This window comes from Plectropomus leopardus, chromosome 11 (genome assembly GCF_008729295.1).
Source record: "Plectropomus leopardus isolate mb chromosome 11, YSFRI_Pleo_2.0, whole genome shotgun sequence".
NCBI lineage: Eukaryota > Metazoa > Chordata > Actinopteri > Perciformes > Serranidae > Plectropomus > Plectropomus leopardus.
Window position 1 is genome coordinate 3,780,756 of NC_056473.1, and position 27,142 is coordinate 3,807,897.

The window sequence follows — 27,142 nt, forward strand, 5'->3', positions numbered from 1 at the left end:
AACAGCCGTCCCTACAGAGCCGGCCACTGATTATTTAAAGCCAGGTTACCTGATGAGCAACTGACAGGCCAAATAAACAGACTCAGTTTGAACTTTTTCTCTCTCTTCACACTTTCATCTGTTGTGTTCTTTTCTGGCAGGCCAAATACTTTTTTCAGAGACTTTTTCCTTCTTCTTCCTCTGCAGGGCAAAGGAATATGAGACGTCGATGGAGGCAAAGACACAGGTCCCCGACTCCCCATACAAGGCCAAGTGAGTGTTTTTTTTTTTTTTAAGTCATTAGATTAACATACCTAAAAGATTTTTTTTAAAAATGCAAATATTTACATTTAATAGTGAATTCTTGGCATTTTTGTTGATAACATGCCTTCAAATTGTTTGTTTTTTTTCCTAACAAGCACAGAAATCCTAATTTAATTAACTATGTTTGATCAAAAAAAAGCATAACATTATCTCACTTAAGAGTCATGAAACCAGTAAATGTTTGACCTTGTTTTTTTAACTGTCCCAATGACTTAAACAATTATTCAATTTAAAAAAAATTGCTAATTGTTTTTCTGTCGATTGACTATTCAATTTATTGAGAAATTGTAGCTCTAGACCAAAGAAAAGCAGAAAATTTCATTTGAGAAGCTGAAACAGTATTTTTTTGTAGTACTCACTAGTAAAATGATTTAAACTCAGCATGAAAATTGTTTATTTTTCTGTTGATTGACTCATTTAACTGACAAATAGTTTCAGCTCTTCTGTGGTGGATATTACATGGCTGAGTGTGCATGGAAACACAGACTAACAGATGGTGTTTGTAAACAGAGTTATAGTAACCGTTGGCTCGTGTGTGTTCAGGTTGCAGCGCCTGGTGAAGGACCTGTTGAAGCAGCTGCAGGGCCAGGACAGCGGCCAGTGGGCCAACAATAAAGTGTCGGGTCTGGACAGAACTCTGGGAGAGATCTCTCGCATCTTAGAGAAACAGGTAGGGCAACATATAGATCACACTGATTGATGTATTTGTATCTTTTATTGGTGTAGTGATCATTATTTTAATGTAATGTGTTGTATATTAATGATGCAATTGTTTTTGTGCACCTAAACCCTAACTTCTTTTTACCATAGATGTCTATCACAATGATCTGAAGTTGCCTGATACCACTTCACATCCTTTTCGGTGCATAATGTAGGTGTCGACCGATATTGGAATTTAAGGGCCAGTACGATTATTTTTAGTTAATGAAACCGATAACCGATATTTGGAACCATTATGCATTTTTTATTATAACAAACTCCAATACAAAACTTTATTTAAATGACTTAAGTAAATGTTCAACTTCATATACAGCAGGTTCATCGCAACTTTTTTTGGTGAAATCAAGTGAAGATTAAAATAAAAAATGAATAAATAAAAATATCTCCCTGAGGTATTACAAAGTAAAAGTTGCTCCCATGCTGACACTTTCTTTGCACTTTTTAACTAAGTAATTTCAACAGCAATCACTAAAATAAAACGTCAATACAGATAATCTGCAAAATGCCAAATATCGGCCCCAATAATCAGCCAGGTCAAAAATCTGTCGACCACTAGCATAATATGCTGGCCTGCTTTGTTGCTTGTGTGTCGACAGAACAGTCTTTAGCAGTGCACAGGTCATGCCAGCCCTTTGGCATGTCTCCTCAGTGATGAGTTATGTTTGGCTGTGTCTCCCTGTGTCTCGCCCTCCCAATGTAGAGTATCACTTACTCCATACCAACTTGCCTTTGGTTATTGGCTAATGAAGACCAGATTAACCCTGTTTTCATTGTGCACATGGTACCAATAGAGGAGCTTCCTTGCACGAGAGCAACCATTGTCTCGTGTCTGTATGGCCTGCACCACTCAGATGTCACTGGTTTAGACAATGGTAAATTGGATTTCCAGATGAAATGCCATGGATGCACAAGACTTTATTGAACAAAGGCAAGCAAGTTTGACATTTTTGGCTTTTCTCTTACACTTCTTTACAGCTGTATAAATATATATATAATTGTCAGATATAATGGCAAACATTTATAACTCTAGTTGATTTGAAACATCTGTCCCAGAGGTTTTGTTGCATGACGTTTTTTTAACAGTAAAACTTGCATCAATTTGAGACTGAGAGGAGGAATTAAAACACCTGCCACCGTGTTTATGATGAGGAGAATATACAGCCCACTTCCTGTAATGAGGCATAAATTTCCTGCCAAGTTGTGGTTGGAGCCATCATAACATCCCACTGTGCATGCCTCTGGGCGCGAGGACAGAGAGATTATGGTGTCCCATCAGTGGCGAGGGGGGCGGCTCGGAGAGGCTATTACCGAATTTCCCCAGAGACAGAAAGAAAGAGGTGGGTGAGGTGGGTGGAATAGCGTCCTGTAAGGAGAGAGGAGGAGACCAGTGTGATGTGAGTAGCTCACAAGCTGTCACTACATGAAGGCTCCTCCCCTCAGCTCTGCATACTCCCAGTGGGAGGTCAGAGGTCAGTGGGCCACGGGAGATGTGCTCTATTCAACAGCAGTGTCGCTGGGAAGGAGGCAGCTCCGTCTGGGTGCGTTTGCTTTGTCTTTTAGTTCAAAAGCACATTTTTGAACTGTTTTGTCAAGTTCACCAGCCTCTTACAGAAATATCCACCCAAAGCTGAGTGGAGCAGTGTTATTGGCCAATGAGGCAGCCTGGGGAGCACTTCCCACTCTAATCCCTGGACAAAGTCAAATAAATAGAGTCTCCGTCAGCATGGCTGTCTGGCCCCTGAGTCACATCAAGTCAGGACCGTTTAGATTATTTGACCTAACAAGCATCTCTCGTGTCATTGACTCACCTACAGATTTGTTTTTCTCCCCCATATCTGATTCAGTCTCCACTTTCTCTGCTAATTCCTTAGACAACACCCGACACTCCCCCTCTCGCACTGCTGTGTGGGTCCCCCCCCCACTCCCTCTCTGCTTTCTAGGCTGCATCTAGTCTCTGACCCCAGTGTGTTTCTCCCTCTGTGGCCTCTAATGGTTTATTTTGTGTCAAACCTGATTTTTTCTTTACTCTCCGTGATTGAGAATATCAATTTTCCCAATGCACCGCTCTTTTCTTGCCTTACTATTGAGGACTTGTATTTATATATTGCATTAAGTGTTTACCACTGCTTTCAGTTAAAGCCTGTCTAGAAAAGAGCAACATGTATGACAGGTAGGGAACTGAAAACCAAAGACTTCACATTTTCAGTTGCCAGTTGTCAGAGCTTGGTTGGACTGAGCAGTGGGGCTGGTGGGAGTTGTATCCGGGGACCTGGGGGAAGGTGAGGAGCAGAGTGGCAGGATAATAAGGTTTCTTGCTTGGGCCTCTAGCACACTGACAGATACAGCCCAGATCAGCACAGTCAGAACTTTGTCAGAGGTGGCAAATGTGAGCAAGTTTATGAACAAAATATTCTTCTGCCTCACTTGAATTTAATAGTTGTACATAACTTACTGGTTCTGAGAAAACAGAGTAAAAAAAAAAAAAGCTGATGAGGCTATCTGTCAAAAACAATACCATGTTCCTTGTTTGAAGTATGTGTTGGACACGGACCGTTAACCAAGGTTTTTAAAAGCGTCAATCCTAACATTATCTCAAAGGGAATGTTCAACCCAAAAAGAAAACGTACAGATTTTTCCGCTTACCTGTAGAGCTATTTATTTTGGTGCAAATTGCTGAGTGTTGGAGATTTACATATATATGGATTTGCCCCTTTCCCACCAAAATTAGCATGTGCACGCAGGTTTTTCAAACATGGGTATACCTGCTAAACATAGGCGATTGAATGCATTCCCACTGCCAGTGAACCCAGATTTTCTTGAGTAACTGCATCATGATCTCTGTAAAGAGAAATTGCTATTTTTGATTGAATTTTTTGTCAATTTAAGCACCACAAGCAAAGTGTCATCTAGTTCCATTATATACAAGAGGCAGACATCTCTACATCCGATATCTCCAAACCTCTGCAACTTACACCAAATCAATTTAGACTGATAAATAGCGCGTGTGGAAAAAAGTGGAAAAATATGTATTTATGATTTTTTGGTTAACTGTCCCTTTTAAACTTTTATGCATATTAACACATGCATGTTTAGTTTTAGTCATTTTTAAAATATTCTGTGTAGCTGGCATGATTAATCAATTTGTCAGATTTAATAAATGGATAATCATTGAAGTCCTTTATCAAGTGAAACTAACCAACATTTGCACGTAAGAGCTTGTAGATCTGCAGATAAATCTGCTTTTCTTAGCTTCACGTATTTGAAAAACTACAAATCAGTCATACTAATCATAAGTCATCTCTACTGTGTTTTTTCATTGTCGGCCTTCATTTGTTCTCAAAGAATCCTCATGTTTGTTTCCCCACCACAAGACAAATAGGGAGTGAAATGGTTTCTAAGCTTCTTGGTGTATTAGAGGCTGTCTGTGGTTTCTGTGGAAGGTCTGATTATGCGCCACACTGGCCTTTGATTAATCTTCATTTTATAGAATAAACACAGTTTGTAGAATTATCCATTTCCATGCTCACCCTGCACTCACACAGTCCACTAAATCATGTGCCTTTATGTCTTGTAAACACACAAGTTTATACTCGACCTTTAGATGTTTACTCCAGCAGCCTTGTTGTGGTTTACAGTCGCCTCAGCCCGCAGAGCTTTGTTTACCGCTTTCAAGCTTTTCTATAAGACTGTAAAATGATGAAACTCATGTGAGGAGAGGGTGACCATTTCTGTTATTGTGTGGTTTTAGTTGTGAAGAAGTCGACGCATGACTTGAAGGTACTGATCAAAGTTGAAGCCAGTCCTTAATGAACTCTGCCAGTTGTTGTCCATCTGTTGGCGGGGCAGGACCGAGGCTATGTCCTCCTCCTCCTCTGCTTTAATTAAAGTGTCTGGTGGGAGGAGACGACCAAGTGCAATCTGGCTGCTCTGTTGCTCTGTGGACACTGTTGCAGGAATTACCAGCTGCTTCGGGCCTCCCATCAGCTGGGTAACAGTGGTCATCCTGGACGGTAATTGGATAAGATTCCCCCTGTTGTATAATTCAGGAGACATCCTCTTAGCTTGTGTCTTAATGTCTTAATGCTCAGTCCTTAGTGTTTGCCCCCTTTTTTTTAGGGGAAAGTAGATGGTCATCCTGTTACTGTGTTTCGTTGTAGGTTCTGTTGGCACAGATTGGAACTTAAAGGAACATTTACCCACAGTGACAACAAGAATTTCATTTTTGTGCTTTCAGTACAGAGATACTGAAGGTCTGGGCCATGTTTAACCTAGCTTAGTGCCAAGAATTAGAGCAAGCTCTGACTGTAGGCGTACATTAAAATAGCAAATTAGTAGGCACTTAAGTCATTTTTCCACTGAAGACATTATGCAGCTGTTTTTAAAGGCTGAGTAGCACCCCGTGTGACGACAAGTAAATTGAGTTTGACATGTAAAATCTGTGCAGTGACTTACTAAGAGTAAAATAAGACCAAGAGTCTACAGACGCACTGGCAGCTCTGCAAATGTGTTCATAGATACAGATAGCTTTGAGCTAAATGTTAAGGTTAGCATGCCACCATGCTCAAACTAGGCATGTATCCATTAACCCTCAAACTGCGCAAAATGAAATTGCGAATACAAATTATGCCTAATGGAAAAGCGTCAATTTTGAAAAAACTCCTGTTTATCGCAAAAAAAAGTTTTTACGCTAGCATTAGGGGGGGTTTAAGGCAATTTGAAAAAGCCATATTTCACAAAACTGCAATGGAAACACTTTTGTTCGCTTTAATAGCTCATATGATGTTCAACACCCTGTGGCAGTAATGCGACTTTATGGATGCCAATCGCCACTAAATCCAAGGAAGAAGAAAAAGTACAACATGACACATGTCATTCTACAAAACATGGCGCTGTATGTGTGAATGAAGGAAGAGACCACGATGTTCTTCACAAAGAAAAACAAAGAAATTACAGCGATATTAGATTGGCTTTATTGAGTGGCTGCAATAGAAATAGAAATGTTTTGGATATCCATCACCATGGTTATTGGAATGTTATCGCGAAAGGGAAAGTTGCATAACATCACTCAATGGAAACTCAGTCATCTCGCAATTGTGTTTTATCAAAATTTCGAAGATATTGTTTAATTTTTGCACAAATCTGTGATGGAGACCCAGCTAATGACAATGCTAACATGCTGATGTATGGAAGGATTGCCATGTTCACCATCTTAGGTTAGGCAGGGGGTCCAAAATGAACTCTTTAGTCTATGTTCCAAGGGCTGGTAAACTGAAAAATATTTTTCAACCAGCCTTAAAACTGCACAAAATATGATCTCATTAAAACACTCATTGTAATAGTGTAATCTCTTAATTTTCTTTTAACCATACTTCCTCTGTGCCAGTTATTTTTCCTTTTAGGTTTATCTGCCCAACTGGACCCAGCTAGATTACCAGTACCTCTAGTTAGCTGAGCTGAGAATTGTTGAAAATATTTATTTTATTTTATTTTATTTTTTGCAGAGCTGGTAGTTTTTCCAGTGATATCTGTTGTGTTAGGAGATCTAACCATTGTGAGATATTGACCTTTTTCCTGTTTTCCCAGTTTAGTAGTATTGTTTTCTTGTAAGGGCCACAAGTAGGGGTGTTATGACTTGATCTGAACATGTGTTGAGTATATCTGGATTGCCAAGGAATTTGGATATTGTGGTGGTTACTTGCTGCCAGAAATGCTGTATTGGTGAACAGAGCCTGAGTGCATGGAGGTAGTTGTCAGTTGTGTTCAGTGTACAAAGAGTGCATGTGTCTGATTCCGTTAATCCCATCATGTTCGTCTTGGGTTGTGTGATGTGAGTTCTGTGGATCGTCTTCTATTATATTAGTCTTATGTTAGTGTTCCTGGGCATGCTGATGATGTTATCACAGATTTTATTCTAGAAGTTGGCATCAGTCTTTTTCCCATTTGTTTATCGCCATATAGATGTTAGTGTGGTGGGTGAGAATGTGGTTATTTTATTGATTTTTTTGTTGTCTACTGTGTCTACTGTGCAACCCTTGCAACATTTGTCCTGAGGTAGCACCTGAATGCATGGGTAGGACACGGATAACTTGTATCACTTTTGACTGCAACCAAGTGTATTTCAAAGAGTGTCAGGGTATCCGTTTGAGAGCACAGTGGGTGGAACCAGGTGGCAACATTGTTTCCATCCTGTTTGGTTTGTATGCAGATTCATCTTACTGTGTACATGCACTGTCTCTGTAACAATATACAAACACGATTTCTGTTACCCCGGTTGTTAGGTTTATAAAGAGGATATGTCATCAGCAGACGCTGTTTCCCATTTACTTAGAAAGTCATCTGCTTTGCACAGCACCAAAATCAACAGCCACAGACCTCAGAGCTGTTATTATGCAAAACAAACCTTTGCTTTAAACATTTTTGGTGAAATGCATGTCCTCACGGTGACACTCTTGTGCTGGCTTTGTTTTCTGTGGACCATTGCATGCGGAGACCACCTAAAGATAGTATGTCAGGTAGTTTGAGCTAAATCCTCTTCACTCGCATTGTTCCGTCATCACAACAGATAAATCTGTCAGCAGAGCAGAAAAGGCACCAGCTAGCCAAGAAACGCAGCCAGGACTGGGCAGGTCCCAGTTTACCCCCTTTAATACCATTTGATAAGCTGCTATGAAAGAGCTGCCTTTTCTCATTTAGCCTAGAAGCTTTTAGGTAGGTGTGTTGATGGGAGAGTTAAGAGAAGGGTTAAGCCAAGCTCAGTGACTGAGACCCAATTGATTAAGCATGGAAACCCCTGTGCAGAAAAGAAGTCATAATGAGGTCTTTTTAACAAATACAGCTCAGACTCTTGAAACTGTCTTTGAGACATTTCTCATTATGTTAAAGGAAAAAGGGTCTTTGACGTGTTTGTTAATGTTTTTTGTCCCAAACCCCGCCTTAACTGATTGTTCAGTGCGTCTTCTGTGTGCGTCTAACACCGGAATCGAGGAGCAGTTACCTCCGCAGCGAGCATGAATGACAGATGAAGAGCTTATCTGTAATTTGGAAAAGCGCTTCTCTCTCAATGTGTTCGGGCTTGTTGGCAACTTCCCATCTGCGGAACAAAAGCACTGTGAAGTGGCTGGATTTTAGTGCTGTCACAGCGCTGAGGAGCCTGTAACCTCATTAGGTGGAGGAGTGACCTGTGGTGTAACACGGCCCCCACTGCAGTCGTGTGAAGAAGGGCCCTCCATCAGCAGCTCCCCTCCAGCCCCTCTCCTCCCTGTCGACCCAGGCACAAACATGCCTGATCGTCAGCGCTCGCTCCTGGCTTTGTACTTGTTGATTTATAAGACAGTGTAGCAACAGCATCTGACCCACTGCCAATTACTCTATCATCACAGGAGGGCAGGACTTAACTATTTACATGTGTTCATAAATCTAATCTACCGGACTGACATTTTTCCCTCTATTAAGTTAGTTTATGTGTAATCTTTTTTTGTATTAGAAGTAAAGTGAGAGTAAAACATATCTTAAAAAATGTGAAGAACCAATGGACCTATCTTGGTATTTAAAAAACACTTAGTACCTGTATCAAAATTAAGTGATTTTAACCAATGTACTCGTCCATGGCACTGGTACGGACTTGATCTTATTTGTTTATTACACCATTGCATGAAAACTATTGTGGGATTGTACTTTATTCATCAGAGGAGGGGGGTGGCTATGGTGTAACATTTTTAAATTTTAAATGAAAATAAAATGTTATGTTTTCAAGTTCTACATCCCTCACCTAAGCCAAAATTAAAAACACAAGTCCCTCCTCAGCCCCCCCCCCCCCAGTACAGTACATATCTGTAACTACTGCGGGTAGCTGGCGCAGCACCTAGGACAACGCACAGAAGGCCTATTCCACTTAAAGTATGACTGAGGTGTTTACATGACAGAGGAGCTCAACTTCCAATCAAATTATCTGATTATCTGATTTCGAGAAATTTGATTTAGCCCAGTTTTAGTCTGACTAACACAATAATTCAAAATAACAAAATTAAGTCCTTACATGGACCTAAGAAACAGTTTAATGCTGAAATGAAGCAGTTTAATTGAGAAACCTGTAAACATGTTATTGGTAGTTTTACTGGAGTTGCAAGGTGCATTTAAGTTCCCTTTCTGACAGTGAGCAGGAAGTGAAATGACATTAGCCTGCCTCATTGCACGTTTCTGTAATATTTGAGCTGCTCTTTCCTGACTGAATATGTATATTTGATATTTAAGTTCCAAGCTGAATTTTAATTGCCTTAATTAAATCTGTCACATTTGAAAGCTAAAAAATGTTGAAGCTTGAGCGTGTTTACAGCTGGTATTAACATGCGTTAATGATGATCCGATCACAGGTGGACAGTGTTAAGAGTGAACAGCCACCAAGTCAAAGAAAAGTGTTGGATTCAACTAGACTCCAGAAAGAATAGCTGCTGCAGTGTAAAAGCTGATGGGGATATTAATAAACAAACTGACATCGAATTATCCAGCTGTGCTGACATAGTCCCTCTTTATACCGCCCCTGCACTTTTACACAGAACCAACTGACAGTGGCATCATACCGCTCCAGTGTGTGATTATACACTGCATCGTGGCATCCCTCGATCAAAGGAGGCATGAAAGGCGTGACATTAAACACATGAGGGTCCGCCTCTAGCGTGACATCTAAAATATGCGTCTGCAGCACTTTCTAAACAATAACAAAGGTATAACGTATCAGTCAAAATCATTAACCTTTGCTATGGCAGCTGATCTCGTCCTCTGCTGAGTGTAAGGGGCTCCTGAGTCTCATTTTTTTCCTCAGTTTGAGGACATTTACGGCCGCTGTTCTTCTTCTCTGAATTAGCTGCTAATGGCTACAGGTGCTTTTTAAATCTCCTGTGGTAGGTCGCATACATAAACACATTGTTGTGCCGCTCATGGTCACATCTTTCCAGCTTTACATTTTACACAGACCTAATTTCAACACTGTTACAACCTCTGTTCCTGGCTCAGAGGCGAGACCACTCTGTCCCTCGTTTCCGTGATCGGACGCAATGTACATAGTGGCATAAAGGCGTGATATTCCTGCATTGAACAGGCTGTGTAAATGCGGCTACCAACATGGCAAGCGAGTATGCAAACGAGGATGTTGATGTGATGACCATGTGTAGAGCTCAAGTTGTCAGCTGGAGACACATGACAGACACAGGCGTGATGGTGTCTCAGCTGTCCAGTTGTGTTTGGATGATGGCAATGCATTTTAATACCAGGTGTAGACAGCCTCCTTCATATTTACAAAAAAAGCTCTACTTGTTACATGAGATTTAGAAACCATGCTGCATCTGTCAAACTGTATAAGACAGGCATTGACTGCACTGGTTGTCAACCAGCTAATGCCATGTAATTACAGCAAGTGTGGGATTTGTACCCTTTTGAAATGTATTGGTTTATTTTTGGCTTTAGAGTGTATAACCTTTAGTTTCTAGTAAATAGTCTATGAAATATCCACTCTGCTACACATTCATACATCTGAAAAACATTTGCACTAAGATCTTTAGTCTACAATAAAATGAACAAGACAATGGAAGGAGAAAAAAAATGAAAGAATCTGAATGCAGCTTTTAGAGCCAAGGCACCACTATGAAGTGGGACCATTAAATCAAACCCACCGAAATCGGATTGTAAGAAAAGTCTGCTATCAGTGCAAAACTTTCACATCTTAAGTAACCACAAGTGTGTAAGAGGAGCTTGTCTGCAAGTTTGTGAGGCTGCATCATGTTAAAGGTTGAAGAAAAGTCTCTGAACAGGATTACAAAGCTCTTTAATCCCTGTAAATGCTGACACAATAGGTGGAGCAATGTAAATGCTGCATCTTTCTTACCTCAGTAATGCATTATAAACTTAGGTCTGATTATGATCAGAAGCTAATGCTTTTCTGTTTCCTATCCTGTTAGAATCATTTTTTAGATGTCTCAGAGAGAGTTTTATCAATATGTTATTGTATATTTTTCAGTTATAAATTCATATTGATGTAAGTTCATAAAGGCATTAAAAGGCCATTGAAAGGATAATAAATAAGGTGTTATAAGCAGTAAAAAAAAAGTATGATAAAAATGTGTCTCAGAGATATTTTAAAATGTTTTCTTAAATGTATTGTCATTAATTTAAGGTCTTAATGCATAGAGTAACACCACTCCAGTTTAGTTGATTGCATTGTGGCCAATATGATGTCAAGTGGTGAGGTCACAGGTCAGTAGCATTGTGGGTAAGAGCAACATGGCTTCAGAAGATGAATGTACGACTCCAGAGTAACGATATTCTGCATGTGGTCCTAGAGAACCACACGTTAATTATTCCTTTATTTATCAGTTCAGTTACTGTCCCTCAAGTGGAAATTTGATCTGCAGTTGGCAGTAAAAAACAATTTTAAAAACAAAATTAACAGGCACATAGAACATCAAAGCAGCACACAACCAAACTTAATTAAAAGCAACCCAGATCAGCAGTAAAAGTAAAGGTATCAATGAAGATCATCTTAAAAAGGAGTGGGCTCAGTCAACCATTAAAAAAGTAATGAAAATATAGAAATGTTAATAAAAAGAGTGATCACACTCATTTACAATCATTAAAAGTCCTAAAGTGCCACAAAACACAGTGCACTTAAGAATTGTGCATGCTAATTGTGTATTATGTAGTTAATGTGCTTTACATGGACATTAGTGGTGCATTTTTGGTCATTTTGTTTTATTGCAGCACATTTCTGTTAAACTAATTAGACTGCTTAATGATATGCTAGATAGAGAGTGACTTGAAAATTTTGTAGTAGTTTTCACAGTGTTTGACCATGTTTGAGGTGTCTGAGGAAACAAAGATGGAAATAATTCTTCAGAAAACATCAGTACAAGGCGTGGCCATTAATTCTTTTGGACCGGTGTAGCTACAGTTGTTTTATTTCAAAGCTCTCTAATTGCTCCTGTCTTTGTTTGGCCGTGTGGCATTTTCTCAGTTTCACTTATTCATCATCCGTCAAGACCACCCCCTGTGCTAACTGGAGCCTGCAAAGCATTCACCTCTCCCTGAAATTCGACTGTTTTGGGGCGGAGTCGGGTTGTGCACTTTTGAGATTAAACAGGAATACTTTTGGGATCACTTTGTTTCAGATTTCAATCCCTCGCCCCTGCAGGAGAAAGAGCAGCTCCCTCTCTGGTGAGAGCCGTGTAATCCCCCCGTCCAGCCTGTGGCTCGTTGTCCCCCTGACTGTACCTCTGTTTCACACACTCTCTCTCTCTCTCTCTCTCTCTCTCTCTCTCTCTCTCTCTCTGTCTCAACAGAACAATGCAGACCAAGTGGCCTTCCAAGTGGGCGGCGGCCTGTCGGCTCTGGAACAAATTCTGCAGGTCGTCGCTGCTGCCTCCACACCCACTGCAGTTCCTCGTATTCCTCACAAGTGAGTACTGTTGCCAAATTAAGATATATACATTTTAATTAACATAATCATATATTTTAATACATGAAAACAGCAGGTGTGCTCACATATATTACAATGTTTTAACACACAACAAACAAAAAAAAAAATAGCTGTGCCCTTCAGCTCATTATCATGAATTTATCACGTTTCTGTTTGAAGCCAGCAGGGTGAGCTGTCTCTTTAGCTTATGATAGCAACTGTTTGATTTCTTAATCGCTGGCCAGTTGTTGTTTAGATCAGTCGTGACAGTAGCCACAACTGAGAGTGATCTCGATGACTAGGTGTAAGTCTAAGTTTAGGTTTATTGTCAGGATAGGAACAGGTGTGGAGAGATGTTCTGTAATGACAGACATTCCCCGTGAGCCTGCATTTATTGATGATGTGTGATGAACAGCACCTGCATGATGAGCCTGCTGAAATACACACTCTGTTTTTGTGAACTTGCTTTAAAATAGCACAAGAAACTGTTTGAATAGATGTCCATCCATAGTGGTTATCAATTGTTCTCTCAAATACTGATGCAATCTCTTATCAGACTAAATACATCAATATATCAAAGGATGAACTCAAATAGAATATGAAAACACATATGGACTAGCTTTATTTATTTAGAAAAAAATTCAACTCTATTTGTAATTTTACAAGTATTTAATACTTAGGAATGTTGAATGATATTAAAAAACGTGAACATAATAGATTTTCTGTAGGGCTGGTGGAGAAAATAGATATAGTATCAATGTTTTGCATGGCATTATTATTTCAACATAACAATAGCCATTTTTCTTTAAATACGTAAATTATTAATATTGCAAATGCAAATTAAACTTCTGAAGCCTTCTAGAATAATTGCTTTTTCAGTCCACTCGATATATTTTACTGCAAATAAATTAATAAATAAATAAAATGAGATGAACAGACTAAAAACTCTGTTATTAAATAAAACAGATGTTGACAAAGTTTTCCTTGCATACATGATTTGCATTAAAAAAGTTAAAAATAAAAATCATAAAAAATCATGTGATTTTGATACTCAGCATTTTGCAAAATACTGTCTTGTGACAAAAGGATCATAATCATTTTGTATCGCAGGGCTTCTGGTGAGTCCCACCTCTAGTTGTTTAAGATCGGCTTTAAATACAAGCTCAGTTTTACTCTCAGCCATGCGCAAATACACTAACGTTACTTGGAATAAATGTTAAAAGAATAGCAGATTTTCGTTTGTGCATTTCCTAAACGTGTTTACAAAACTTAAAAGACAGTAACTCTCTGGTTAATGTGTGTCCACTCTGTGCTGAATATTCTCCAGGCCTCAAACAGCTGTTACAGTCCTTCTTCCCAGTGACTTCTCTTTGACTGTATCCTCTCTCTGACCCCAGTGACAGCACTCTTGTTTATTTCCTCTCTCTTTGTTTTTGCCCAAAGTGCTAATCTCAGCTAACATACTGTATCACTGTTTATCATTTTTTCATCTCCATAAATACACAGAAAATATATTAATGAGTAACAGCGCTGCTTTTCTACAAATGGAGAGTGTTTCCATTCCCGTAATCAATTTAAGCTCATTCTTTCTCTTGAAACACAAAAAGCACACGTGTCCCATCTATCATTTAGAGTGCAGAGTAGTTTTGAGTTGTGGGTCTGGCGTTTGCATGGCCTGCCAGTAGATAACCTCAGAGAGGCTGCCGGACTCACTAGTGGGACTCTGTAATGGACTGGAATGGCCTTGCACTCCCATTCATTAGCATTTACTGGTCTCTGAATCTCTGCTAATGGACAAATGCTTCTTATATTTATAAGGCTTTTAAAGGGCATCACATGTATATTGATTTTTTGTACTCTCTCTTCCTCAATCATTGTAATCTGAGGGAATTTCAAGCAGACTTCTGAATTGGAAGTAATGATATTATCCTAAATGGAGAGACTGTCTTCTTGGAAAGAGCGTTTTGTTTGCCGAGGTTGTTTGCACATCCATGCATGACCGTGTGTTGGCTTAAGTGCCCATAATACCTCCTTGGCTTTTAAGGCATCTCCTTGACATGCTGTGGTGAAGGCAGAGGAGGTGGAGATTAGGCTTTTGTGATTCTCTGCACACTAGAATAATTATATCAAAAAACAGTCTTGAATTTGGCTTGGCTTTTCTTTCATAACCAAACCTGTGCCACATGGCTAAATGAGCTTCTCTGCAGAGGAGTTTTACACGAGCACGAGATTAACAGCAGTCACATTGCGGTATGTTCAAGGCCTAATAGGTTATTTCAGTAGCTTGTTTAGTGTCGGGCTTGCTACCTCAGTTCACCGGCTTCTCTGTCAGTCAGTCCTGTGCTGGACCCTTGAGAGATTTGCCAGCTGAGAGCTGAGAAATGAACCAGAGATAAGCCCCTGATGAACACATCAGTCCAGCACAGTGGAGACATTCATCCTGACCTCATATATGTATGTATATACAATATGTTCTGTAGTGTACATTCAGACAGCTTGCTCTGGAGCTTGTAGAACCATAGTGCCATAAATTAATTTAAAATTAGGGTGAATTAATTAACATTTTTCAGGCTACAACTGTGTTTGCAAATAGAGTGATGCAGAAATGAGTCCTAACACCTGGAAATGAGTCAGCATGTTAGCACTCCCAGTTTCCCCTTCTCAAAGTCTATTGTTTGTTTTGTTTTTTTTTAATGAGTTTTTGGTTAGATGCCTGAAATAAGATCTGCCGTTAACGATCAAGAGATTTTGACATTTTGTTCTACGATAACAAATACGTCAGTAAATACCCCAATCATGAACATCTCAACTCAATCATTTTTTTTGTGATCAAATTTTTAATTATTTTCGTGCAGGGAATAATAATAAACCATATATACATAACCGCATCACATCCATATGTACCCATGTGTTTCCCAAATTTTGTGGGTATTGACACTTCAGAAGAAAAGTTAACCTTTTTTCCAAACCTTCCCTCTCCTCCCCACCCCGGCTGGCTTAGAATGACCTGTGATGTCCAAGTCGTTTAATTAAAATATAAATAAATAAATAAATAATTTTAAAAAACAACAACACAGAAATATGTATGATGAAATGATTAATTGATTAATTATTACAAAATAAATAAATAAAATTTGGTCTTACCCAGATAATAATACTTATAAGACTGTCACTAATAAATGCACTGCGTGTACATATATTCAATATGTATGTTTAAACATACCTACACATATCCACATAAAGCAGAAACGGATGTATCAATTTAGTATGTGAATCAAAGAAGTATTTCCAACCTGATTCATTAAGATAAATTTTGCTTTTCCATTGCCTTAGCCAAAGCTTCAGTGTTATTTACCATGGCCTTATTTGAGCAGGCAAGAGAGAGTTCAATTCTCACTCATAAACTTTGACACTTTTATGTGTCTCTAAAAAAAATGGTTGTTAACAAGTGACTACATGAGACTACAGAATGCCATCACGCCGAACACGGCTTTACAGCCTGCTTATGGTGGCAACATTAAGTCATATGACTGTAGTGTAGTTCGTTAATAGCCTAATGTTAGCTTTTTACTTCTGCAGTTAGGCTTCAAAAATCATAAAAGTGGTTTTAATTTGTGAAGATTATCTTGTTAAACAAAACATGTAAGCATCAAACATTTGTTTGCCACAGAGCTTATTTTCTGCAATGATCCAAATTCCAATAGAAAATTACCATTGGCTTTTTTGACTGCAAATAAATGTTAACTCTGCTGCACTCTCCAAAGGACTGTTTATTTTTATGAATCTTTTTTGCAGATTTCTTTTCTCTGTTTTGTAAGCCATGTTAAATGCATGAGAGGTCACACTTTAACCTTGTAATGCACCTCAGTCAGGTCTGTGTAGTCGGGCTGGTGACGAGATGCAACACAAGGATGCAGCCCGGCTGTCTACTTATCACTATCCGTCATCTGGATGGCTGTGTGACCTAATGGGCTGCTGTACAGGCGCTAGCCCCAGAGTGCGCTACATTATCTGTTTACAGTGATGCTGCCATATTGATCACCTCCTCCTACCAGATAAGCTGAGTGATTTACAAAAAAGGCAGCTGCGGAGATGCCCCTGCCATATCTCTCCTTGGGGAGGCTGATTCCATATTGTTACCATTACATTAATGAGCTAATTCCTCTGCGAGGCTCCACTAATGTCCTGGTGTAACCCTGTGGTCACTGGAATGTCTCGATCAGGGTTTATACAGCCGCTGTCATTAACTTCAGATGCTCACTTGATATCTCACACAATCCACATCTTAAATGTTAGCATGCCTTTCTTTTGTGAACACAATTAATTTTGCTTCACATTTAATTATTAAGCAAGATAATTTACATTATTTTAATTATTTTTCTCAGTAATTCATCCACATTGATATGCTTAAATCGTTCAGCGCCATCGTTATTTATATCTGTCTCCTAATATAATTAAGAGCTGCAGCTTATGATTATTAATTTCAGTCAATACATTTCTAGAAAATTATGAAAGATGCCCGTCACAAGCCCCCAGAGCCTAGGGTGATGTCTTTTAACCTAAACAGTGATTCAATTTTTAAAATATTTACTGCAGATTACTTTTCTGTCAGGCGACTCATTGTTTCAGCTCTATTTTTTAGGTGACCTTTTTTTAAACTTTTTAAAATTGTATTTATTTTTTGAATGAACGATAAAAGGCACAGACATAAAACAAACAGGATCAGAGTGGTGCAGTTTAACATCACACATGTAATGGCTGTGACATTGCAAAGCTTTGAGAGCTGCTCTGCTAGCCTGTATACATCAAATTGTAGACACATCTTCCTTTTTGAGTGCACCTCTATATCAATACTGATGATCCAAAACAAAAAAAAGGTAATGGATGCCAAGTAAGGTTCCATCCACACAGAGGTCCAGGGGAACAACAGAGAGAAACACAAGGGGTCAAGGTCATGTCTGTCTGCTTCTATGCGGTTCACATTGGCCTCAGTTCAAATTCAGATGGAGGAGTCTGTATTAGAGCAAGCAGAGTACCCTTACACATCCATTTTGATGTGTATTTCCCACTCTGACTGGATGATATGCGAAAAAAGATTTTTGATCAAAACTTATCAGTAAAGAGGATAGAATTAAGTGGCTCCAACAGTCTGGTAAGTTCAGAAAATGACATCGCTTTACTGCGATGCAGCTACTTTAAAACCGGGAAAATACAGCACTGAGGAAATTGCATATCCAAAATCTAAAATGATATCTCCACTCATATTATGATATAGATATAATATCAATATATTGCCCACATATTTCTCATAATTGAACACTTATTTTAATGGTTACACAGATGGGAAAAAGGAAACAAAAAAAGAAGCATTTATTAAAATTGAAATAAGAATATAAAATTCTCCACTATATTAAGATGCATTAACCGTTTCATCCAACAACAAGCAAATTAAAATTAGAAAATTATACCTCACAATTGATATCTGTATATGTAGTCTTTATACTCATCATATGTACAGACTTTTTTACGAGTGACATAAACAGTATAACCACTATGATGTTGTTGAAGCTGTTTTGTCACAGACTGTCTTCTAATAGGCATCACTGAACAGAGGAAAGGAAGAACAACCTATGTACTGGATGTAAAACTAATAGATCAGACCTGCCCATCTATGCTAATTTTGTTTGCAAAAAATCGAATTCAGAAGTTTCTATTCTAATATTTTGGTCTTACTGTATGTTGACAGTTTCCAGTGATTTAAAAAGAAAAGCAGAGCTGTGACGATCAGTTAAAGAGGTGACGAGTTTAGGAGTCTTTGGACGTTGCGTGTTAACCCAATTTGTATTTCCACCACTGTCTCACATGACCTGGTGTATCCTGTGAAATCAGACCTGCTAGCCATGGTTTTATTTCAGGATGTTTTCCACCATTTGTCAAAGTCTGTTTGTGTGTGTGTGTGTGTGTGTGTGTGTGTGTGTGTGTATGTGTGTGCGTGCGTGCGTGTGCGTGTGTGTGGGTGTGTGTGCGCGCGCGTGCGTGCGTACGTACGTGCGTGCGCGCGCTGTGTGTGTGTGTGTGTGTGTGTGTGTGTGTGTGTGTGTGTGTGTGTGTGTGTGTGTGTATGTGTGTGTGCGTGCGTGCGTGTGTGCGTGCGTGTGTGCGTGTGTGTGTGTGTGTGTGTGGGTGGGTGTGCGCGCGCGTGCGTGCGTACGTACGTGCGTGCGCGCGCTGTGTGTGACGGCTCATCAGATTTCTCCCCCTTCATACCTGGCCAGTGTGGCACGACAGCCAGGGTAGATGTCTTGGAAGCACTCAGGGTATCGGAGAGATCAACAGCAGAATCAAATTAAATGTCATTTAGATGGCAGTGAATGAAGGGATTGTTTGACAGCACAAGGAAATGGATTTTGCTCCTCACCTTTTATTTTGGCTTAGGATTCTTTTTCTTCCCCTGAACACAAATTTACCCTGTTTAAGAGGCAGGGACTCAACCTGATCTGGAAGTTGGTCAGATTTCTGCAGCGTCGCTCCAGTCAGGCTCCACTGCGCACATAGGAAACGCACGGAGAGAGCGAGAAATGTGAGACTCAGGTTGAGGAGCACAGATCTCAGGGTTGATAAGTCAAGGCAGTGACAAAAAGCATAAAGAGCCTTTTACATGCTTGTTGTCCTGTTGTCAAATGGATTGAGAGTTGGTCGTTTACTATGATAAATGGCTGTGTGTTGAAAGATGGACAAAATATATTATTATATATATTATTATGAAAATTAATATTATTCACATATTACACACTACAAATACATTTTATCTGCATTTAAAATTCCAAAGTGAGTAAGAAAGGCTTCCAAGCATCAAAAAATTCCTGAGTTGAGCCCTTTATAGTATATTGAATTTTCTCTAGTTTGACATAGTACATGACCTCTCTCACCCAATGTCCATATACAGGTGGCTGTGGTTCCTTCCCTCCCATTTATTCTTGAGTGACTCCAGTGTCATCAGCTTATATTTGCTCAAAAACTGATCAATTATACCTGTAGCTAGTTTTGCATCTGGTTTACAATTAAAAATGTAGACCAAAGTGATGGAGATGGACACGAAGGAAAGAGGTCATTATTACAGTCAATAAAATTTCTAAGCTACACATTTCTATAAAAATGAGCTCTATGAATATTAAATTTTTGTACTAATTGCTCAAAAGAGCCACACACATTGTCACAGAAGAGATCATACATTGACATTATTCCATGCTTTGACCAGATGTTAAATGCCTCATCTGTGATCAGCGGAGTAAACATTAAATCTCTTTGAGGTGATGCAACTGATCACAGGTTTTAATTGTGATTTATGCTGACAGCAATGAAATCTGGATGCTTTCTTTTAGCCTTGTCTGTTAGCCTTCCCCTAAAATTGTCCAATAATTGAATACTAGGCATCTAATTCAGAGGTTAGTTGTACACCCAATCCTCTCTTCTACCAAGCCTCCACTTTATCATGTGTAGGGCTGTTGGCCACCCAGGTAGGGCCCCGAGAGGGCTGCGGGGGGGGCAGGCAGGATCAGATGGGCTCCATCCCGCTACCTCTTGGCCTCATGTCTTTATGGATCTGAATACAGGTAAAATAGTATTCCCCGGCTGCGTGAGGTTAAGCTGTTTTGTGTAGGTGGGCAGAATACATCGCTCATTATTTTTCTCTCTCAAGTCCAATTTCAAAGCAGAATTGTTCTCAGATTGATAATGCACTGGATGGGATGTGAAGCACAATCTGTGTAATGAGAACCCCATTGTGGCGTAGGTGGAGGAATGTCACCCGCTCAGATAGACTGGCACACATCAGTCCCCACAAAATTTTTTTTTTTTTTGTGTAACATGAGACAGGGTGGCGTGGCACTTTAACAAATTGTTCCGCAAAATCTTTGACTGGAGCTGTCATTGAGGGGTATTGAGATAGCGAGATTCCCAGAGAGGGCGGACTATCAGGTGTCGTGCTCATCAAGCTCAATTAGGTGGGAGGAAACCAAAGACAGATCACTGTGATGGTTCATTGTACGTTCTGGTGTAAGGGCATAACTCAAACATGCCTGTGACAGCCTCCTCATTTGTTCAGAGACGACCAAAGACAAGCCTGATTAGCTGTGTTACACAGCAATTGCATGCTCATTACATGAGCAGTTGAGTGAGTCGATTGTAAAGCCAGAGGGCCCGATCTGTCTTGACAGAAGTCAAGTGATTTAATTAGAATATACTTATCAGGTTGTAGAGAGAAAATACAGCCGTTCCTTGAATTAAAATGTAGAAAACCCTAATATCACTGGCGTGTAAAACTACATTCCTATTAGTCCTTTTTTTTTTTTAAATGTCACTTTTATCTTTAAAACCTTAACTTTTACAGTTCCTTGTCTCTTGCACAATATGCTGAACATGGTCAAACTGCATCTGAAAGATTATTCAAACAGTCTCTAAAGTAGATAGAAAGACAGTTTAATGTGGCTTAACATTACAAAACCACCTTAACAACATTGAAAACAGAATGGAATTAACACACCTTTTGCTTCATTTCATTGTAAGTTTGGCAAGTTTATGTCAATAGCAGTGTTAAATCTGTAGTAGTGCTGGGCAGTATGACCTAAAATTTGAATCATGGTTTTTTAAAGATTCTGACAGTTTCATGGTACATCACTGTATTTATCCCCCCTTAAGACTTGTATTGCCCTATTCTACTGTCAGGAGTTCACACATGATTCTCTAAATCTAAGACTTTTGATTTTAAGATCACAGTACTAATTTATTTCTGATTTAAACAATTTTTTAGCACTGCATCACCATTGCTGGACTATCAAGTGTTGATTTGTAAGGATCAAAACATAGTTAGTTTTATCCCCTGACAACTGGCATTTACGTTTTGAAATTTTTATTTAACAAGATAGTTTGCATGGTATCAGTTGTGACTAAAATAATATTTTTCAACAAACAAATTTTGTAAATGTACAGTTATTATTGTTACAAACTGTTGTGTGTTTAGCTGTTTTGCCCTCATAGAGAGTTAAGTTTTGAGTTATTAATTGCTATGTTTTAAAGTTAACCCCTAGTAAGAAGGGTATGCAGTTAATAGGGATGCCCTCTCAATTCCCTTACCTGTTTGCTGCCACTGCAGCGCTCCTCATGGTGACTTCTACAATACAGTGTGCTCCCTGTTGAGGAGTCACAGTGAGCGTTTCAGGTATGTGCATGCAGAATCTGTAGACAGCAATTTAAAATATTGGTATTGGAAGCATCATGGTGTCCATTTGTAGTCTTAGTAGTATTGACCAATCAGTTTTGAGCGGGCTTTGGTTGCCTGCAGGTAAACAGTTTGTGTGGCGAGCAAAAAATGCAGAACCCATTGGCCAAAATACAATCTCGGAGCCCATCAACTATTATCTGCTGACGATTTAGATTTTTTATTCGCTTTTTTTCTAGTTTATCTGCCTTCCTATGGAGTTATTTGTATATAGAAATTAGTTGAAATTTTGTCAGGACCTGTCTTAAGTTGCAAATCAAACTGTAAACAAGGAACGGCACACAGATGATGAAGTCTTGGCCTGTTTATCTTCTGGCTACATTGAATCTCCTGGGCCGCTATCCCAGAGGCTTTATCATCTTAAGACAATAATCGAGGGATTCCAAGATTGGCCTGCAACAAATCTAACAAACAAAACAACATGATATATGCACAACTTCATGATTTGTCCTTGACTCTTGTTGTAGTTTTTGAACATTACATAGGAGAATGGGCATGGTTGCCTTTATTGAGTCAGAAAGTTTGCATTGTCTCTCTAGTCTAATGGTCTAAAACTTCCTTAAATCTTTACCAGAACTTTCAAAGTTCGAAGAAAATAACTGCCTTCTTCATTACTTCTTGAAGGGAAGATTGAATATCCCATTTTGGTGACTTGTATGGCGGCATTCCAAGAAAGACTGAAGCAAAAAAAATGGTGACAGCACTGTTTCTCAGGAATACTTTGTAAAGACACAAACATTTATCATGAAGCGAGCACCAAATCTCAGTTGTCACCGGTGTAACCTGACTGCTACCATTGACCAGGATGAACTCTATCTGGCCGTTCTGAAACAGCTCTTTGACAGTAATCAAGTCAGTCCTGCCCAGTCATTTTATCTCTGATAGGTCATATGATATCCTGACTATTGTGCTCTACTTTACTCAACAGGCACATGATCTTAAATACCTGGATAGTGACTTAAAGCACCGAAAGTAACTCCTGTCCTTTGGAGGAATGTGCATGTCAGTCACTACAGCTTGAATTTCATAAGCTGTGTCAAGCATATAATTATAAAACAGTATTTGAAGGAAAAGCAGTTGAGTCGTCATTTTGGTATTTGCATAGAAGCTGATCTTTGTGTTCACTGGATAATCTGAGTCCTGATGCAGCGTGGCTGCACACGGCATAGTTTGGTCCGGATCTCATGTTACCTCACCTCTTGCTCCAAATAGACTGCTCAATCACTGCTCTTAACCATTATGGCTTAACTTTTTTTCTCCGTCTTTATGCTTTAATAAAATTACTGTCAGTATAGCTGCCATGTAGGACATTAACAATTTGCAAGAGGCTCTGTTATTGTTTTCAGGTGGACGGAAGTGAGCTTTGATGTCGTTTTTGGACACTATCCGATCACTCGAAATATAGTGCTTCTCACATTAACACCACATTCCATTTCTGACAGCTTTACTCTGCAATGTCAATAACGATACAGCAAAACGACTGATCCGCCCACTGGCAAATGCAGAGCACAGAGTGGAGGAAGTTATTGACAGACTTGGGTCTGCCTCAGCCTAATCTATTTTCCTTTCCTGTGCCAACGTGGTTTGACCGAAAACGCGCAGCAGATGTGAAGGTTTCGGTAGATATCAAAATGTTTACCAGTTGAAATAAACATGGCCTACTTTAGGCACTGGAGAGGCAGATTCCTTTCTTCCAGCGAGCAGATAGGACACGCCATTCCGCCAATGGCTAAAATATACAGTTGTCAGAAAATATTAACTGATGAAACGGGGGCGAGGGGGAGTAGTAGTCACAGCAGAACCATTGGTCAGTTATCTGAGGCATTAATCTTCTCTGGGGCTTGTTTTAGAGCAGACATAATACAGAGGCACGCTGACTGCCTCAGTACTGGCCGCTGCTGCCTGGGGCTGCCTGGCGGCTGTGAGGAGCTGCTGAGAGGAGTAGTTTTATCTTTCCAGCGGAAATGCTGCACCATCTCAGCCAAGATGGGACTGAGATTGCGCTCCGCTCCTCTCAAGGTGGCTGCAGCAAGGGGAGTCTCCGCCTAAGTAGCTGATATGAGTGTTTTATTCCTCAAATCAGCTTCCTTACTCGCGCTGTCAGCGAGATATGCCTTTGACTTGTGAAGACAAACTGCACCCTTAAGGAACCACAAATACAGAGGAGTGTGTTTGGTTTCCTGATGACTGCAGATAGTCTTGTCAATGCCCACAGCTAGGCCTTTACATCCCATTAGTAGTGTTTCTTTAACGAATTGCAGCCTGCCTTGAGGTGTGTTCTTTTTTCTTTAACTTGTGATTAATAACTATTTTTCACATTTCTGTCTTTCTGTGCTAGATCCCTCTGTGCTGCTGTAAATACCTACTACCTAGCGTGTTCCTGCTGCCCCCTCAACTGCTCCTACGTGCTGTTTAGCAACAAGATAGCGCTCCTCATGGACCTGCTGCTGCATCAGTTAACAGTAAGTTTATTCATCTTGGCAAATAACTGAGACATGATTTGCCATCAAATACAAGATGTTTGACAAATGATGTAATGAGATTCAATATTTCTGTGACTGGTATTATTTAAATTTTGTATAAAGTTAATTTAATCTAAACACGGTTCCGACACATTTTTAATTTGATTTTTAAGGAATTTTCAAAACTTTTTACAATATTTTACTCCATTTCCATGACTTTATTTAAGTAGTTTAAAATTTGGTAGACCTAGATCCCTTTACAGCCTACGTCATTGAAAACATGCACGCCCATTTTGGCAACAGAAGTGGCATTGTTTGCTAGCCATCCAGAACCAATACACATGTGGAGGCAAGCTTTAGACATTGAATAAAAACTGTTACCAGCATCAGAATGTCTGGTTGTTGTGTATACGGTTGTCAGAATTGACATTCCAATGGCAAACTCAAGTTCTACAGAATCCCGACAGGATCACAACTGTTTCAGAGCAACCGGTGACATCTGTGGCTATTGATCTTGTTGACTGAATTTAGGACACATAATTGCATAACAGCTAACATTATAACACAGAGCTCTGAACTGTGTTCGCTACAACCCCACAACAAAAAATAAGAGGCTACCTACTGCAGGTGCAATTCGCTGTGGGAACCTAGATTTTTTCAAAATTATAACCCAAGCCTCATTCATCGTGGTCTTGTGTCCTTGTCTTTGGCTCAGGAGGACTTCATGTTTCTTGACAGTGGGAACCGTATGTAAGGCAGATGCTCAATATGTTTAGATAAAGGGTATTCAAGGCATGATCAAACTAACATTATTTAATGTATCCACACATTCATTTAGCCTTTTATTAGACCCTCCTTGTTTTCTTTACGTTCATCTGTTGATATACAGTGCGTTGACCGCTGAGAAAACCCTGTCTTTTTTGTTGGTGTCTGTTCCTGCCACAGTGTTAATGAAAGACAGAGCGAGACACAAGCTTAGCGTGTAACAAACCGTTGCCCAACCTCTCCACAGATGCCTCCTGACTGAGGGAATGTGAGAGCGCAGTCAGTCAGTCAGGCAGGCAGGCTGCATTGCGGCGACATGTCAGCCCATATCCTTCAGCACTCTGTAAGAAGGACTGTAAACATCAGCCCACTCCAAACATCTAACGGTGGCGGCTTGCTGGGGCCGCCTACACTCACAACAGAGACAGGACAAGGCACAGGCACAGGGGTTGTGGTACATGCATGAACTCTTCTGGGGCTTCCTTCTCTAGTGAGCAAGTTCCAATCCAAAGCAGTCATATTTCCTTAGGGCACACAGGGAGAGGTTCGCCTGTATGGTTCAGTTTATATAAAACATATCCCAGCAGCTGCTCTGCTGACTGACATATCCAACAGCACTACAGGAGACAAACTAACCGCTCTCCATGTGTTCAATGAGGATTAAGAATCAGACTCCAAAATTATTCATGCTCCTGAAAACCATGCTTTAATAAGCTGTAATTTCATTTACAAGTCAGAAGTTTTAAATTTAGTTGTTTTTGTTATTGTGTTTTATTGCTTGACTGAGTGCGTATACATGTCTATGTTCTGGTATGCATGTGTGTGAGCTGTGGGGGTAGCACCATATGAGCATGTACCCTTTTAATTAGATTTGTGGAGAATGTCGGTGGATTTACCTATGCTGTCAGCATGCACCCCAACCATTAGACCAAATGAGAAGGTTTTTCCTTTGCAGGGTTCTCCACATTACCCAGTAGCACTATATTTTAAATGTGAAACTCTGCTTATGTGTCTCATGAAGTTTGTGGGGAAATGCAAATGTGAAAAGTCTTACTGCACTGCTTAATTTCTTACTACAGCCTTTTTATTTGGGCTTCCATTATGTCAGCATGGAGCTCGTTCATGGCACATCTTGACTTGTTTACATCAGCTTTTTTTGTCATGAATGTGGCTGAGGAAATGTGTTTAACAGCTTTTATATGGTTTTATTGTAGCTATTACAAATCACAGGAGGGTAATCTACAAATATTTGGCCTATACATGGTGAATGAAAAATTCACTAAACTGTGTGTCATGCCAACAATGTGGGGAAAACCTTTTTCTTAACAAAAACACAGAGTGTAATGGTAATCCTTGCATTCAGTGGCTATTAATGTGCATTCTTAACCCTTTGAAAAATGGATGGACATCAGTTTTCCTGTGCTGCGTTTAGGTGCCTTTCACAAGCAATTTGACTCTTTGAAACCTGAGCAGGTTTAGAAAACATGGGCAAAAGAGGCAATGACTAACTTGGCAAGAAATGTCCCACAAATTTCAAGAAATTAGTAAAATGTGAAAATAAATGACCTAAAAATTAGATTTAAAGAAGATGGATTATTAGAAAATAATCAAAAAAATAGAATATTATAAAATATTTTATATAGAAAAGAAAATACAATAAAATATAAAATATTTTTTTCACTTTTTTCAATGTGAGTACTTTTTAGGTCATCTTGTTTGTTTTTTTGTTTTTGTTTTTTTGTCACTTTTTTTTAAACTTATTTTCAGGTATTTTTTGTAACTTTTTTGCTATTTTTTTGGCCATGTCTTGTTAAGTTGTTTGTTGCCATGTCCCCTGCTTTTGAAAGAAATCAAATCTATTTGCTCAGGTCTCAAAGGGTTAAAGTTAATTGATAACCTTGTTTTTCTTTTCAGTTTGTACCCTTTTTACCATGTTTTTGTGTCTCAGTGACCAGTAGTAAAAACTGGTCCAGTATTGAATGAGAGGGCTGCAGATGGTGACCACAAAGCAGGCTGCAATGTAACAACTTGGGGCATATGTGCACCACAAATTTACATCCTCTTAATGTACTTGCTTTTGCCACTGTTATATATAGATTATTACTCTTGTTTCTGACAACATATGGAAAGGATCCCTACAGGGGAAAATAAGATCCATTTTGTTCAACCAGA

General features: G+C 39.4%; 1 protein-coding gene across 3 annotated transcripts in view; it reads left to right on the forward strand.

Moving 5' to 3' along the window:
* The window catches only part of scaper (S-phase cyclin A-associated protein in the ER), a 90,181-nt gene that overhangs the window by 38,885 nt on the left and 24,154 nt on the right, over positions 1-27,142 (forward strand). For all 3 annotated transcript variants that reach the window (XM_042495952.1, XM_042495954.1, XM_042495953.1), the window contains exons 21-24: positions 187-252; positions 847-973; positions 12,351-12,466; positions 24,082-24,205. In XM_042495952.1, the coding sequence (XP_042351886.1) occupies positions 187-252; positions 847-973; positions 12,351-12,466; positions 24,082-24,205 (433 nt within the window). The remainder of the gene's footprint in view (positions 1-186; positions 253-846; positions 974-12,350; positions 12,467-24,081; positions 24,206-27,142) is intronic.